General features: G+C 37.2%; 1 protein-coding gene across 17 annotated transcripts in view; it reads left to right on the top strand.

The window, feature by feature from the left end:
- The window catches only part of ANKRD26 (ankyrin repeat domain 26), a 124137-nt gene that overhangs the window by 80260 nt on the left and 26454 nt on the right, over positions 1-17423 (top strand). For 16 of the 17 annotated variants that reach the window (XM_087857588.1, XM_087857589.1, XM_087857587.1 and 13 more), the window contains 4 exons: positions 1332-1402; positions 1733-1826; positions 5024-5136; positions 12020-12053. In XM_087857588.1, coding sequence (XP_087713714.1) covers positions 1332-1402; positions 1733-1826; positions 5024-5136; positions 12020-12053 — 312 coding nt within the window. The remainder of the gene's footprint in view (positions 1-1331; positions 1403-1732; positions 1827-5023; positions 5137-12019; positions 12054-17423) is intronic. The other variant, XM_087857593.1, reaches the window with a different exon arrangement.

Genomic DNA, 17423 nt, shown 5'->3' with positions numbered 1-17423 from the left:
AATGTTCCGACTGAGCTAGCCAGGAGCCCCTGGGGACAGCTTTTCTGATATGCCATACCATGTAGCTTTAATCTATTCATCAGAGTACTTGCTAAAGCAGTGTAACTTAAACAGTTGCTAAGATAAACAATATAAACATGAAATGATTTGGGAACATTGATTTAGCAAGAGTCCATTATTTCCACGTCAGTGGCTTTCCCTTGCCTCTGATGGTCATGTAAATTATTTATTAGTCAGTCTAGGAGGTACTATTGGCACTGTAGTCCATGAGCATTGTCCACTGAGTAGTCTAGAGAGGGAGTAAGTTAGAACTATTATAAGTGGGAAAAAGTACTGTTATCTAGTGGAATTGGTACAAGTTTTTTGAAGTACTGAGGATATATTCTGGGCCTCGTGCTCCCCATTTGCTGCCACTTTCAGTGATATGAAGAATAATTTCAGTATAACTTGGAGAAGAGACCACTTTCATTGGCCTGTCATCTGCCTAAAATATCAAATATGATTAGAACGTAACATGCAGCAACAATAATAATGCTAATTGCAGACACTTAGAAATCGGTGTGTGCTGCATGCCCTTCTAAAGAGTTCATGCATATTTCCTAATTTAATCTTTCCAACATCCCAGTGCGGTAGATAGTGTTATTTTCTTCATTTTACAGAAGAAGAACCTGAGACACAGAAATTTTAAGTAATTTGTTCCAGGTCACACAGCTAATAATACCCAGTGGTGTTGGGAATTCGGACCATAGGCATTCTGGTTCCTACGAAGATACTGCCTCTCATACTATTCCGTGAAATTCCTGGTTGTCACTGAAAGCAGCATGTTAACTTCTATAATCACTGGAATAGCCATGGTCATTCACATACGTGAATATTCAAAATTATAGTTGATGTGGTGCTTGGAATACAAAAATAGAAATGTTTCCCATAAGGTAATTTTCTATCTTTCCCCCTTTGACCAATATATAAATTTGTAGGTTTATCTGATAAAATAAAATTTAAAAACATTTTTAGCACTTGAGAAGTCAGTAAACTTTTCTGTAAGGGGTTTGTAAGTATTTTATTTTCAGATTTTATTTATTTGAGAGAGAGAGAGAGAACGAGCAGTGGGGAAGGGCAGAGAGAGAGAGAGAAGCAGACTCCCTGTAAATATTTTAGGCTTTGTAGGCCATAGGTCTCTGTTGCAGCAGCTCAACTCCGCTGTAGTCATGAATCAGTATGTAGAGGAGAGTGTGGTTGTGTCCAATAACATTTTATTTACAAAAATAGCTGATGGTGGTTTTATAGTAGATTGCCAGTAGTTAAAAGTGTTTCTTTCTTTTCTTTTTTAGTTGCAAGAAGCACAAGATCGACATGCAGAGGCTGTAAGATGTATTGAGAAGTCAAAAGATCACGTGCAAAAGTACAATTTAAAGCAGCACAGAAAATAGCTTGAGTATTTATAAAGCGGATAAGCAGTGTAGTATGAGAAATATATCAGTGATGACAATAAATACATCATTGTTAATCTAGATAAAAATTTCAGCTTTGTGCTCTATTGAAATGTATGATTTTTGCATATTATCTTTAAATTTTGCACATTAACTACAAAACCAGAAAAATGGCACAATTGCCAAATCTTCTACTTTTTAAATTTTTAAGAATTTATGTAAGATCTTTAAATGTCTGTTTAGAAGTTATATGGTACTTTTAAAATTTGTGTGTGAGAATAATTTTAAAATACACATTTTAGGCTTGAAGGTGAAAATGCTGAGTTAAAAGCTAGAGTCAAAAAGCAAGCGGGCAGAATTGAAGAGCTTCAGGAAAACCTGTTAAGTACAAGTTCGGTAAGTCAGTCTCTTAATTTCTGTCCTACCGAAAAGGAATTTTTATTTCTCTAGTAGTAGTGTATAAGAATATTTTGGATAATATGAAAATTTTCACTGATAAAAATGTTTATTACATTTATATTATTGCACCTGACTACTAGTAGTATAATTCCTCTTTATAGATGAAGTTGACTGAATTCATAAATTAATAATTTTTATAGCAAGATTGTAATAAAAAAGATTGTGATAGTCTAAGAAAAGCAATATTTTATACATAGCACATTTTGTTTATCTGTCAGTGGACAATTGGGTTTTTCCACCTTTTGGCTGTTGTTAGTAATGCTGCCGTGATTATTGGTATACAGGTGTCTGAGTCCCTGCTAATATTTTTCAATATGTTTAAAAATTCCCAAACTTTGAGTAATAATTTGATCTTGAATTCTGACTCTCTTGTAATCTAAACCCTTCAGTGAGATTTGAGGATGGATTACTTTAATGATAATTTGTTGTGATTTGTAATTAAAAATTTGTAAATTGTTGTCTTCATCAAGAATGACTAGGTCATTATGCATTATGCAAATGTTTTTCTCAAAGGAATATCTTTTTCTCTTTGTTGGATTTTGAAAAGGAAAAGAGATGCCAGTGAAAAAGTAGAAATGAGTGCTCAATCAGGGCCTTACGTACTAACAGTGCTCCTAGCATTCATTGCAAGTTCTGGAGCTCATTTCTTTTCATTCACTTGAATTAATCAGCCTTTCAGAGATTTAACAATCGAATCTCAGAAAAAATTAATGTGCAATCCACGATTCCAACTTATTGATATGTAGTGAAAACGATATAACTATTTACCAAGCAGAACCAGATTCTCGTGCCATTTATACCCTCCTTTGTAGGAGAGGCTACCAATGATGTAAGATGAGAAGACTGCATTGTGAGTCCTAACTTGGAACAATGAGGTAGATGCACCTACCACTAGTTTCTTTTAGTCACAAAAGCTGCATACTTGCAAATTTCATTATACAGCTATACCTATCAGGGGAACTGGCACATTCTGTTGACTGGTCCTTTCCGTGGCCCAAGAAACTTTGAAAATTATTTTTTTCCTAGATTTCATATAAATTAGTCACGTTGTATTACTGTACTTTTCACTGAGCGTTAAGTAACAGGACAATTAGTTAATAAAGAGTCTTCTGTGAATGAGAATGCCAGGGTTTGTTCCCCTCCAGTGTCATACAGAAATCTATTAAGAAAGGTATCAAATATTGTAAGGTTTTTAAGAATATCCATAGCTATTCTGTAGATTCCAATGGAAATGAATTAGGGTTATGACAGAAAATTATTAGCCACTTTAAGGTCTACCCTGTGAAACAAAAACTTAGCTTTCAACCAACTCAGTCCATAGTCCTAACTTCTCTAGAAGGATTTATCTCATGAATCCCCAGGCCAGAGACTACCTGGGTTAAGATATTTGATGGACACAGTTTTGAGGTGAAGAATCTGGATTGGGAAGAAGAGATATATCACTCTAGGCTGACTTAAGCTTCCAAACAATATAGTCAAATATGTGTCTGAAAAGAACTTCAGAAGACTTCCATAAGATCAAATCTCTATGGAATAGGAAATTATTCAAAAGAAAACGAAGGCAAACAGTTGATAATCTTGACCCTTGTGAAAACCTTTGCTTCATAAAAGAAAAGCAAGACAAAGTATGGTGTCAGCATCCTAAGGGTAAGGGTGCCCCCCTGAGATTATAAAATAACAATACACTTGAAGTAATACCTAAAAGAGTTAAACTGTAGAAGATAAGCTGTCTAGGGGCACCTGGGTGGCTCAGTCAGTTAAGCTCCTGCTTTCGGCTCAGACCATGAGCTCAGGGTTTTGGGATTGAGCCCTGCATCACGCTCCCTGCTCACTCTCCCTCTCCTTCTGCTCCTTCCCCCATTCGTGCACTCTCTCTCTATTTCAAATAAATAATTTTTTTAAAAAAACTACCTGATGTAATCCACGTCAGGTAATGGTTTTTGAGTATGTGGTTTTGAATATTGTCTGTGAGGAACTAGAAGGAAGATCAAAAGTGCAGATGACCTCAGTAAAGGGGTCAAGGCTGAAAATGTAGATTAGAGAATCTGGTTTTGAAGCCTTGAGATTTAAACAACTCTGAGAGGATTTGTAAAGAGGAATAGCAAGGGTCAGGGACTAAATGTTAGCGGTTGCTGTCATTTAGAAATAAAATGGGATTAGAAGAGCAGAGGGGAGGGTGTGGTCATTGTTTTCAACGGCTGCTGAGAAGTAAAGTAGGATAAGGACTTTAAAAAAAAGATCCTTGATGACCCTCAAAATTTTTTAGTGGAATTCCAGGATTGAAGCTCAGATTTTAGTGAAAAGAAGAAAAGTGATGAAAAGTCGAATCTGTGGATGAAAGGACACATTAAATAGAGAATGTTCAAGGCCAGCAAAAGGGGAGAAGCAGGATGATAAAAAATGCTGCAGGAGTTAAGCAAAAGTTTTTCTATAATATCGAGAAGGCTTAAACTTTATTTAAAGAGAAAAGTAGTTAATAGAAAAGAAGAAATTGAAATTTTGTAGAGAATGCTTGAAATGCTTGCAGAGAATGAGAGTATCTCATCCTAAAGTCTGATGATCATCAAAACTGTAATGGGGACTGCATGGGAATTTTTCAGAGGTTATCTTAGAAAGGTGTGATCTCACAAAACGCAGAGTATCTTAAGCTATGGATGAAAATGTTTCTAGGGCATCGTTAGAAAGTAAAATGTAAATATAGCCAATTTTAAAATTTTTTCATTAACACTTAATATGGGTAAGAACCTCTGTATTTCACAAGTAAATTTTGGCAATTTAAATTCTGGAAAAAATAGTGTAAAATCAGTTTAAGCTGTTTGAAGAAAGGTCCTTACATTTGAAATTTGTTTTTATTGGCATCAGGTTTGTAAAACTACATTAGATAAAATTTAAAATTATAAAATTTAAACTACATTATATACATTTAAAATTATAAATTAAACTTAAATGTATATAATGTAGTTTTATGAACCGTTTATATAGTGATAAAATTAATTTATAAAATTAATAAACTGTAGTTTATGAACCTGTTTAAACATGTACTAGTCATGAATTCATGAGAAATAATATTTTATGAAAGAAAAATGAGTATCTAGATTTTTAAAAATCATTTTCTTTAAAAATTTTTTTCAAAGTCTGACAATGAAAGGGAACAGATGAAGAAATTTATTGAGTTAAAACAATCTCTGGAATGTTGTTTAGATCAAGAAATGAAGAAAAATGGTGAATTAGAAAAAGAGATTACCAGGTAAGACTGTAATATTTCAGATCATTTTAACCATTAATTAATTGATTTAAATATAATTTTACTTTATTAAAACCTAAATACAAATTCTTGCCAAAATATTACACTTACACTTTAATTAAGTTCCTTAAATAATAACAGTAGTTCCCTTAACAATAACAACTGCACTTTTCATCGTCCACCTTGAATCGTTTCTGCAAGATGTCTTTGTTCTTTGGTAACCTTTCCTTTTAATAGTGTTCTTCCCTTCAAACAAATATTTTAGTATCTAATAACCTATCTGTGTCATTCTTTAATCACATCAAAAGTTATCTTGGTTTGGCTTCTATTTCCTTATTTTGTGTTATTGTTTAATTTAAATTCAATTCATCAACATATGGTGTATTATTAGTTTCAGAGGTAGAGTTCAGTGATTCTTCAGTTTATATAGACACCCTGTCCTGATTACATCAGGTGCCCTCCTTCATGTCCATCATCGAGTTACCCTATCCTCCCACCCTCCTTCCCTCCAGCAACCCTCAGTTTGTTTCCTATTTTTAAGAGTTTCTTATGGTTTGTCTCCTGCTCTGATTTCATCTGCTTTTATTTTTCCCTCCCTTCCCTTATGCTCCTCTGTTTTGTTTCTTAAATTCTACATATGAGTGAAATCAAATAATAATCTTTCTCTGATTGAATTATTTCGCTTAGCATAATACCCTATAGTACCATCCACGTCACTGCAAATGGCACGATTTCATTTTTTTGATGGCTGAGTAATATTCCATTGTGTATATGTGTATATATATATACATCACATCTCCTTTATTCATTTGTCATTGGACATCTGGGCTTTTTCCATAGTTTGGCTATTGTGGACATTGCTGCTATAAACATTGAGATGCAGATGCCCCATTGGATCACTACATTTGTATCTTTGGGGTAAATCCCTAGTAGTCCAATTCCTGGGTCGTTGGGTAGCTCTATTTTCAGCTTTTTGAGGAACCTCCATACTGTTTTCCAGAGTGGCCGTACCAGCTTGCATTCCCACCAACAGTGTAAGAGGGATCTTACACTGCACCCGCGCCAACATCTGTCGTTTCCAGACTTGTTCACTTTAGCCATTCTGACTGGTGTGAAATGATACCTCATTGTGGTTTTGATTTGTATTCATTTCCCTGATGCCGAGTGATGAGCATTTTTTCATGTGTCTTTTGGCCATTTGTATGTCTTCTTTGGAGAAATGTGTGTTCACGTCTTCCACCCATTTCTTGCCTGGATTATTTGTTCTTTGGGTGTTGAATTTGATAAGTTCTTTATAGATTTTGGATACGAGCCCTTTATCTGATATGTCGTTTGCCAACTATCTTCTCCCATTCTGTTGGTCGTCTTTTGGTGTCGGGGACTGCTTCCTTTGCTGTGGAAAAAGCCTTTCATCTTGATGAAGTCTTTGTTTCCCTTGCCTTTGGAGACATGTCTAGCAAGAAATTGCTGTGGCCGAGGTCACAGAGGTGGCTGCTTGTGTTCTCCCCTAGGATTTTGATGGGTTCCTGTCTCACAGTTAGGTCTTCCATCCAGTTTGAGTCTATTTTTGTGTATGGTGTAGGAAAATGGTCCCGTTTCATTCTTGTGCATGTGGCTGTCCAATTTTCCCAACACCATTTGTCGAAGAGACTGACTTTTTTCCACTGGCTGTTCTTTCCTGCTTTGTCGAAGATTAGTTGACCATAGAGTTGAGGGTCCATTTCTGGGGTCTCTATTCTGTTTCATTGACCAAAGAAACAGAATGTTTTTGTGCCAGTACCATACTGTCTTGATGATTACAGCTTTGTCATAGAGCTTGAAATCCGGAATTGTGATGCCTCCAGCTTTGGTTTTCTTTTTCAACATTCCTTTGGCTATTCGGGTTCTTTTCTGGTTCCATACAAATTTTAGGATTATTTGTTCCAGCTCTGTGAAAAAAGTTGATGGTATTTTGATAGGGATTGCGTAGAAGGTATAGACTGCTCTAGGTGGCATAGCATTTTAGCAGTATTTGTTCTTCCAGTCCTTGAGCGTGGAATGTTTTTTCACTTCTTCGTGTTTTCCTCAGTTTCTCTCATGAGCGTTCTGTAGTTTTCAGAGTACAGAGCCTTTGCCTCTTCGGTTAGGTTTATTTCTAATTTCTAATCTTATGTTTTTTGGTGCAATTCTAAATGGGTTTGACTCCTTAATTTCTCTTTCTTCTGTCTCATCATTAGTCTATAGAAATGCAAGTGATGTCTGTGCACTGATTTTCTATCCTGCCAGTTTGCTGAATTCATCTATGGGTTCTAGCAATTTTGGGGTGGAGTCTTTTGGGTTTTCCCCAGAGTATTACGTCGTCTGCGAAGAGTGAGAGTTTGACTTCTTCTTTGCGGATTCGGATGCCTTTTATTTCTTTTTGTTATCTGATTGCTGAGGCTAGGACTTCTAGTACTATGTTGAACAACAGTGGTTTGAGTGGACATCCCTGCCGTGCTCCTGACCTTAGGGAAAAAAGTCCTTGGTTTTTCCCCATGGAGAATGATATTCCCTGTGGGCTTTTTGAAGATGGCTTTTATGATATTGAGGTTCTGTTCTATCCCTGCACCGTGAAGAGTTTTAATCAAGAAAGGATGCTGAACTTTGTCAGTTGCTTTTTCTGTGTCTATCAAGAGGATCATGTGGTTCTTGCCCTTTCTTTCATTAACGTAGTGTATCACATTGATTGATTTGCGGATGTTGAACCACCCTTGCAGCCCAGGAATAAATCCCACTTGGTTGTGGTGAGTAATCCGTTTAGTGTACCGTTGGATCCTGTCGGCTAGTATCTTGGTGAGAATTTTTGCATCCGTGTTCGTCAGGGATATTGGTCTGTAATTCTCCTTTTTGGTGGGGTTTTTGTCTGGTTTTGGGATCAAGGTAATGCTGGCATCATAGGAAGAGTTTGGAAGTTTTCCTTCCATTTCTATTTTTTTGAAACAGCTTCAGAAGAATAGGTATTAATTCCTCTTTAAATGTTTGGTAGAACTCCCCAGGGAAGCCATCGGCCTTGGAGCTTTGTTGAGATTTTTGATAACTGCTTCAATTTCCTTGCTGGTTACAGGTCTGTTCAGGTTTTCTGTTTCTTCCTGTTTCAGTTTTGGTAGTTTATACGTCTCTAGGAATGCATCCATTTCTTCCAGATTGCCTAGTTTGTTGGCCTATAGTTGTTTCTACTATGTTCTTAAAATTGTTTGTATTTCCTTGGTGTTGGTTGTGATCTCTCCTCTTTCATTCGTGATTTTATTTATTTGGATCCTTTCTCTCTTCTTTTTGCTAAGTCTGGCCAGGGGTTTATCGATCTTACTAATTCTTTCAAAGAACCAGCCCCTAGTTTCGTTGCTGTGTTCTACTGTTCTTTTGGTTTCTATTTCATTGATTTCTGCTCTGGTCGTTATTAAGTCTCTTCTCCTGCAGTGTTTAGGCTTTATTTGCTGTTCTTTCTCCAGCTCCTTTAGGTGTAAGGTTAGGTTGTGTATTTAGGACCTTTCTTGTTTCTTGAGAAAGACCTGTATTGCTACATGCTTCCCTCTGAGGACCGCTTTTGCTGCATCCCACGGGTTTTGAACAGTTGTGTTTTCATTTTCCTTTGTTTCCATGAATTCTTTTAATTCTTCTTTAATTTCCTGGTTGACCCATTCATTCTTTAGTAGGATGCTCTTGAACCTCCACGTATTTGTGTCCTTCCAAATTTTTTCTTGTGACTGAGTTCAAGTTTTAAAGCATTGTGTTCTGAAAATATGCATGGCATAATCTCCGTCTTTTTGCTCTGGTTGAGACCTGATTTGTGACCCAGTGTGTGATCTACTCTGGACAGTGTTCCATGTGCACTTGAGAAGAATGTGTATTCTGTGGCTTTAGGATGAAATGCTCTGAATATATCCGTGAAGTCCATCTGGTCCAGTGTGTCATTCAAAGCCCTTGTTCTTTGTTATCTTTTACTTAGGTGATCTATCCATTGCAGCGGGTGGGTCGTTAAAGTCCCCTACCTACTATTATTGTATCATCATTGATGTGTTTCTTTAATTTTGTTATTAATTGGTTTATATAATAGGCTGCTCCCATGTTAGGGGCATAAATATTTACAATTGTTAGATCTTCTTGTTGGATAGACACTTTAATTGTGATAGTGTCCTTCCTCATCTCTTATTACAGTCTTTGGTTTAAAATCTAATTTGTCTGATATAAGTTAGCTTTCTTTTGATGTCCATTAGCATGATAAATGGTTTCGCACCTCCTCACTTTCAATCGGGAGGTGTCCTTGGGTCTGAAATGAGTCTCTTGCAGAGAGCATATCGATGGGTCTTGCTTTTTTATCCAATCTGATACCCTGTGTCTGTTGATTGGGGCATTTGGCCCATTTACATTCAGGGTCACTATTGAAAGATATGAATTTAGTGCCATTATATTATCTGTAATGTCACTGTTTCTGTATATTGTCTCTGTTCCTTTCTGGTCTGTGTTACTTTGCGGCTCTCTCTTTGCTTAAAGGATCCCCTGTAATATTTCTTGCAGGGCTGGTTTAGTGCTCACAAATTTTTTAGGTTCTGTTTGTCCTGGAAACTCTGTATCTCTTCTTCTATTTTGAATGACAGCCTTGCTGGATAAAGTGTTCTTGGCTGCATATTTTTACCATTTAGCACATTGAATATATCATGCCAGTCCTTTCTGGCCTGCCAGCTCTGTGTGGACAGGCCTGCCCACCAGCTTTATGTTTTCACCCTTGTCGGTTAAGGACCTCTTGTCCTGAGCTGCTTTCAGGATTTTCTCTTTGTCTCTGAAATTTGCAAGCTTCAGTACTGTTATGTCGAGGTGTTGACCTGTTTTTGTTGATGTTGGAGGGGGTTTTCCGTGCCTCCTGGATTTGAATACCTGTTTCCTTCCCAGATTAAGGAAGTTCTCTGCTATAATTTCTCAAATATACCTCCTGCCACCCCCTCTTTCCTCTTCTTCTGAGATCCCAATTATTCTAATATTGTTTTGCTTTATGGTATCACTTATCTCTCGAATTTTCCCCTCGTGATCCAGTAGTTTCTCTCTCTTTTTTCTCAGCTTCTTTATTCTCCCTCATTTTGTCTTCTATATCACTGCTTCTCCTTTCTGCCTCCTTTATTCTAGCAGTGAGAGCCTCCATATTTTATTGCATCTCAGTAATAGCCTTTTTGATATCGACTTGATTATATTTTAGTTCTTTTATTTCTCCAAAAAGGGATTCTCTGGTGTCTTCTATGCTTTTTTCAAGCCCTGCTAGTATCTTTATACTTCTTATTCTGCACTCTAGTTCCGACATCTTATAGCCAAAATAATTAGATCCTTGGCAGTCATTACTGTCTCTTGTTCTCTTATTTGAGGTGAGTTTTTCCATCTTGTCATTCTTTCCAGAAAAGAATAGATGAATGAGAGAACAAAATACTAAAATGGCAACAAGGACTCCTGTAAAATACACACTAAAAACAAATCAGAAGAGACCCAAAACCAAAAAGGAAAGAAATTAAGAAAAGAATAATTAACAAAGAATATAATCAGAGACGTGAACAGAACAGAATAATACACTGGACCCCGTGTGTATTGTGGTCTGTGTTTTAGAAAACTACATCCCAACATTGTAAAGAGAGAAAAACTTCTATGTATAAAAATAAAATTAAATACAATGAAAGGATAACATGTAGCTGTAAAAACGAAAATTAACAAAGATTTGCAGAAAGTGGTTGCTTTTCTTTTTTTTATTATTATTAACATATAATGTATTACTTGTTTTGGGGGTACAGGTCTGTGATTCATCAGTGTTACATAATACACAGCGCTCACCACAACACATACCCTTCCCAAAGGTGGTCACTTTTCTATTTGTAGAATTGCAGCCGTTCTTTTCTTAGATCTCTGGTTGAGTTCACAGTTGTTTGGTTTGATAAGCTATCTAGTGAGTTCCGGAGCAGATAAAACTAAGCAATCCTACTCCTCTGCCATCTTTTCTGATTCAACTGGCTTATAGTGTCTTTCTGCATTTTTTTATTATAAATATATGTCTGACTCAAAAATTTTGAGTAAAATGAGCGGTAGTGTTTTTACCACTAAGATAAAAAAAAAAAAAAAAAAGAGTCTTTCCCGTGTCTCTGTAGCTCCCACAGGGCTTCTTTTCTGTTTATTTGCTGAGTGCTTAAGTTTGTTCTCTGGTTTTCATCAATACTTTTCTTTCATTTAACTCTCTTTCTCTGCATTGTTTTGCATCCCTTTCACTTTGCTAACAGTGTCCTAGCCAAGACATGTAGATTTTTTTTCTAAAAGAGTCTCATAGACCATCACACATTATCTCTTTGCTGATTTCATTTCTACTAAAGCTCTCTCTTCCTTCTCCCTCTCAACTCAGACTTTAAAGATTTTTCTTTCTTGTTTCTCCCTTTTGAATGATCTCCCTTGATGTTTTTTGTATGTATTTTCTTGTTGGAGATTGTGGCTAGTAGGTGCCAAAATTTATTTTTGTGTCTTTTTAAAACATTCATAGATAAGTAGGCTTTTCTTCTTCACTTTGGATACTAGTCTCTCGTTTATAGTCACCGTTTAATAAGAGATTATTATATTAACATACTGAAAATAGATATTAATAATAACTTTAATCTTAATAATAACAACTCTTAATGTAGTTACAGTTTTAACTCTTTGACTGCCATATGTATCATAAAAATTTTCTCCATATTTTTTATCTAAGATTATTATTTAGTTAGTATGTTCTCAAACAGTGTGAGATTGGGTCAATTGAGACATCATAACTTATAGATTTGTTTATGGGCTAGAACATAGTATCTATTTAAATAATTATTAAATATTTACTCTTAAAGAACCTGACTTACTCATTCTATACCTTCTGCAGACTTAAGAAACTTTCACGAATGACAAGAAGTGAGGTAAGTGAATATGAAAATGGAGAGCTTAGTTTCTTTTTTTTTTTTTTTTTTTAAAGATTTTATTTATTTATTCGACAGAGATAGAGACAGCCAGCGAGAGAGGGAACACAAGCAGGGGGAGTGGGAGAGGAAGAAGCAGGCTCATAGCGGAAGAGTCTGATGTGGGGCTCGATCCCATAACGCCGGGATCACGCCCTGAGCCGAAGGCAGACGCTTAACCGCTGTGCCACCCAGGCGCCCCGAGAGCTTAGTTTCTATGGAGATTTAAAAAACAATCAAACTGAAATGGATACTCAGATTAATATGCTAAAACATAAGGTAATTTTTATGCTAAAGGTAATTAATATGCTAAAACATAAGGTAATTTTTAATGAGTTTTGGGACTCTAAACTCATTTAATTTTGGGAAATAAGTCACTCAGTGCTTTGAGCAGTGAAATACAGATTTTTCTGTTAATTTTATATGCTTGCTACCTTTTTTTTTTTTTCTGTAACAGCTTTATTGAGATAAAATGAACATAGCATGCATATTCAAAGAGTACCACAATTTTAGAACATTTTGTCACCCTAGAAAGAAACCCTGTACCTTTTACCTGTCACCCTATGCTAGTTTCCCCTTCCCTACTCTTCTTAGCCCTAGGGAACCAGTACTCTACTCTCTGTTTCTATAGATTTGCCTATTTTGGACATTTCATATCAATGGAATCACACAATATGTGTTCCTTCGTGACTGCCTTCTTTCATTTAGCATGTTTTCAAGGTATACCTATTTTGTAGCATGTGTCAGTACTTTATTTCTGTTTATTGCTGAATAGTATCCCACTATGTGGACAGACCACATTTTATTTATTCCTTTATCAGTCGGTGGGCCTTTGGTTTGTTTTGCTTTTTGACTGTTGTTAATAATGCTGTTGTAGACACACATGTACAAGTTTGTATGTGAACATTTTCATTTCTCTTGGGTATATACTTATAAATGGAATTGCTGGGTCATATGGTTACTCTCTTTAACCTTTTTTTTTTTTTTTTTAACATTTAAGGAACTGCCACACTTTTCCAACGTGGCTGCACTATTTTACATTTCATCAGCAGTGTTTGAGGGTTCTCATTTTCCTGACTTTTGCCAATGTTTGTCATTATCTGTTGTTTTTATTATAGCCATCCTGGTGGGTGTGCAGTGTCATCTTATGGGTTTTTTTGTTTGTTTGTTTCAAGTCTTTATTTAAATTCTAGTTAGTTAACATATTGGTTTTGGGAGTAGAATTTAGTGATTCATCACTTACATACAACACCCAGTGCTCATCACAACAAGTGCCCTCCTTAATACCCGTCATTCATCTAGCCCACCCCCAACCCACTTACCTCCACTACAGCAACACTTAGTTTTTTCTTTGTAGTTGAGTCTTTTATGGTTTGCCTCCCTTTCTCTTCTTTTTTTCATCCTTCTGCTGTGTTCATCTGTTTTGTTTCTTAAATTCCACCTGTGAGGCAAATCATATGGTATTTATTTTTCTCTGACTGACTTGTTTAGCTTAGCATAATACACTGGATGAGTTCCATTGATCTTGTGGTTTTGATTTGTATTTTTCTTTTTTTTTTATATACTTTTTATTTTGTTATATTAGTCACCATACAGTACATCCCCAGTTTTTGATGCAGTGTTCCATGATTCATTATTTGCGTATAACACCCAGTGCACCATGCAATATGGGCCCTCCTTAATACCCATCACCGGCTTATCCTACCCCCCTACCCCCCTCCCCTCTGAAGCCCTCAGTTTGTTTCCCAGAGTCCACAGTCTCTCATGGTTCATTCCCCCTTCTGATTGGTATTTTTCTTAAAACTAATGACTTTGTGGGGCGCCTGGGTGGCTCAGTCGGGTAAGCGTCTGCCTTCGGCTTCAGTCGTGATCCCAGGGTTCTGGGATCGAGCCCTACGTCGGTCTCCATGCTCAGCAGGGAGCCTGCTTCTCCCTCTCCCTCTGCAGCTCCTCCTGCTTGTGCGTGCGCTCTCTCTCTCTCTGTCAAATAAACAAATAAAATCTTAAAAGAAAAAAAACTATGTTGAGCATCTCATCTGTTTATGTGGTTATTATCCATTTTTATATCTTCCTTAAAGAACGAATCAATCCTTTTGCCCATTTATTTATTGGATTGTCTTTTCATTTTTATAAGAGTTATTAAATATCCTAAATACAAATCCCTTATCAGATATAGGATTCTCAAATATTTTCTCTTATTCAGTAGCTTGCCTTTGCACTTTCTTGATGGTGACATTTGAAGCAAAGTTTTTAATTTTGATGAAATATACTTAATCTGCTTTTGTCTTTTGGTGTCCTATCTAAGAAACTGTTGCCAAATCCAGTCGCAAACGATACACTTATGTTTTTTTCCTAAGAGTTTTATAATTTTAGCACTTATATTTTGAGTTAATTTTGTATATATGCTATGAGGTAGAGGTGTAATTTTATTACTTTGCATGTGGATATCCATTTGTCTCAGTACCATTTGTTAAAAAGACTATTCTTACTCCATTTAACTGTCTGACACCTTTGTTGAAAATCAGTTCACCATAATGTGACAGTTTATTTTTAGATTGTCAGTTCTAATACACTGATCAATATTTCTATCCTTACGTCACTCCCCAATCAAATTTTATGAGAATTCTTCCCTGCTCGTCTTGCAAATTACCACTCACTTAATGTAATAATAAAAAGTCAGTGTAGTAGAACTTAACATTACTCCTGTAGAAATTTTTTGCTTCTCGAAGAAGCTTTTTACCAGCTTATGCCTTGCTGACTCCATGATATGATGTGAAGTCAGGCTCAAAAAGATAGAGTCCTGTTTCTTTTCTCCATTCATATCTTAAGTCTCTCACTCAGTGCCTCCCACATCCATTTCCATCAAATCTTGGTTGCAGGATATGCTGTCTACTCTTTACTTCATTATGTTTTATTAACTTGTGATAAAGCATAGACTCATCCATAAATTTCACCATCTAGGAAGGAAAAGATGAACTCTGGGCCGTCGGCTTTCCTGTGTTCAAATCTAGCTAATCCATCATCTTGCAACTCACAGATACTTTTTCACTTGGTTCTTGTGTATAACACCGGTGCTGATCCTGTTCTTGGCACAGATCCTACATTCTCAGAAAACACAGTTGTCTGTATCCATCTTCTTGGACTTTAAATAGAAAGATAGGGGCACCTGGGTGGCTCAGTCATAAAGCGTCTGCCTTCAGCTCAGGGCATGATCCCGGGGTCCTGGGATCGAGCCCCGCATCAGGCTCCTCCACTGGGAGCCTGCTTCTTCCTCTCACACTCCCCCTGCTTGTGTTCCCTCTCTCGCTGGCTGTTTCTCTCTCTGTCAAGTAAGTAAATAAAATCTTTAAAAATAAATAATTTTTAAGAAAGATAATGTAATGGCTCAATACATAATTAATGGAATAAACATTTCATTATATTATTTCAAGAATACGGCTGTAAAATATCAGGTAGTGTTTAACTGAGTTATCAGAGACAAATGGATTAGCAATTTGAATTCCAAAAAAATTTCAAAGCCAGTTTGTATGATATGGGGAAGCATTGTGGTACAACATAAAGAGGAGATGGTCTTACTTACCTCCCCACAAAATAAGCTTGGAGTAAGAGAAAGGAGAAATTATATTTAATTTAAATAGTGCCAAAGGACAGTTCATTGGTTTGCTACTGAAAAGATTAAAAAAGGATTCCATAATGTTCTCTTTATTTCCTCACTGATGAAAGAAGAGTGAAGATTGAGTATTCGATTGATTAAAAAATACTCAAAGCTGCCTATTTCTTTCAGAATTTCCGTTAATGGAGATCAGGTAAAAGGTCCAGTTTTGGTTATTAAACTATTTCTGGTTTTTCAGCTGTTATACTTCAAATCATACTCTCTCTCTGCTTGCCAGTCTTTCTTCTTCCCTAACTTGAGGGGAAATTCTATAGAGGCATTCCTGCCTAGTTGTAATAATTTGGAATTGAAGGGAATCTTAGAAAAATGTCTTAAGAGAAAGGAAGATGGTGGCAGAGTACGAGGAGCCTAGGTTCACCTCATACCTAAAGACTGACAGAGCAAACTCTACAACTAAAGAGAGAGAAGAGGCCGCATCGAAGAAGGTAGGAAGTACAGAGATGTGGTTTAGGAGAGAAACAGATCCTGGCTGCTGCAGAGGGGAGGGAGTCGTGGTCATGGAGAAGGCAGGAGAAAGGAGTACATGGGAATGCACAAAGAGAATGTTTCCCCATAGGCACTGGCTTGGAAAATGAGAGGGGCTGAATTTCACAAGTTCTTACAACTAGGGGGGGCTTAACGCCTGGAGTTCTAAAGGTCCTCGAGCTTGGCTGGGCTAGAGCCTGTAGGCCACTGTGCTGCTCTTGGAGAGGAGGCAGGCAAACAACCCAGGAGCATACAGCATGGAAACAGCAATCTGAACAATGCCTGGGGCATACAGTGGGGAGATTACTTGCTCTTTTGAGAGCATGTCCCTGAGAGGCAGTGTTCATGGAGATACCTCTCTAGGAACAAAGGAACCAGCTGGCACCATTTCCCTCCACTGGCCCTCAGCACAGAGAGCCACCTGTGGGGAGCAGTGTAGCTCTGACACTGGCTTAGACCAAGCAACATCCCCTTGCACTCCAGTGGAACTGTCCTGCTCAGTCATTCTTGCCTCAGTTCCAGCACAGCAGGCCTTACCCCCAGAAGACCAGCACAAGCCCCTGCCCACACCATGTCTTCTGACCAGATTCGGGAGGGCCTCAGTTCCATTGGAGGGGGTGACAGATCTTATTTCACAAGCACACCAGAGCACACCTAGTTAAAAGTTGCTACATTGAGGCCAGGTACCAAACACTGCCAACAGCAGGTAGGGAGATCCTCTACCGATAACTGGCCTGAAGGATAGAGCAGCCAGAACACAATAGCAGAGTCCATGTAGCACACACTGGAGACACTCCCCTAAGTGCCAGACCCTGGGCACTACATGGTGTCTTTTTCATAAGTCTGTTACTTTCAGGAGCAGGTGACATAACTGGCTTTTCTAACACAGAGAAGCTGGTAGGGACTTAGACAAAATGAGAAAACAGAGAAATTAATCTCAAATGAAAGAACAGCATAAGGCCACGGGGCCAGAGATTTAAGTGAGACAGTTATAAATATCATGCCTGATGGAGGATTTAAAGCAGTGATCATAAGGATACTCACTGGACTTGAGAAAAGAATGGAAGACATCAGTGAGACCCTCACAACAGAGATAAAAGAGTTAAAAAAGAATCAGAGATGCAGAGTGCAATCGGTGAGATGAGAAACACACCTGATGCAATGGACAGCAGGCTGGAAGAAGAGGAACAGAT

Source organism: Ursus americanus, chromosome 31 (genome assembly GCF_024610735.1).
Source record: "Ursus americanus isolate L20-20 chromosome 31, mUrsAme1.1.p, whole genome shotgun sequence".
NCBI classification, from domain to species: Eukaryota; Metazoa; Chordata; class Mammalia; order Carnivora; family Ursidae; genus Ursus; species Ursus americanus.
This window is presented reverse-complemented; position numbering and strand designations above follow the sequence as displayed.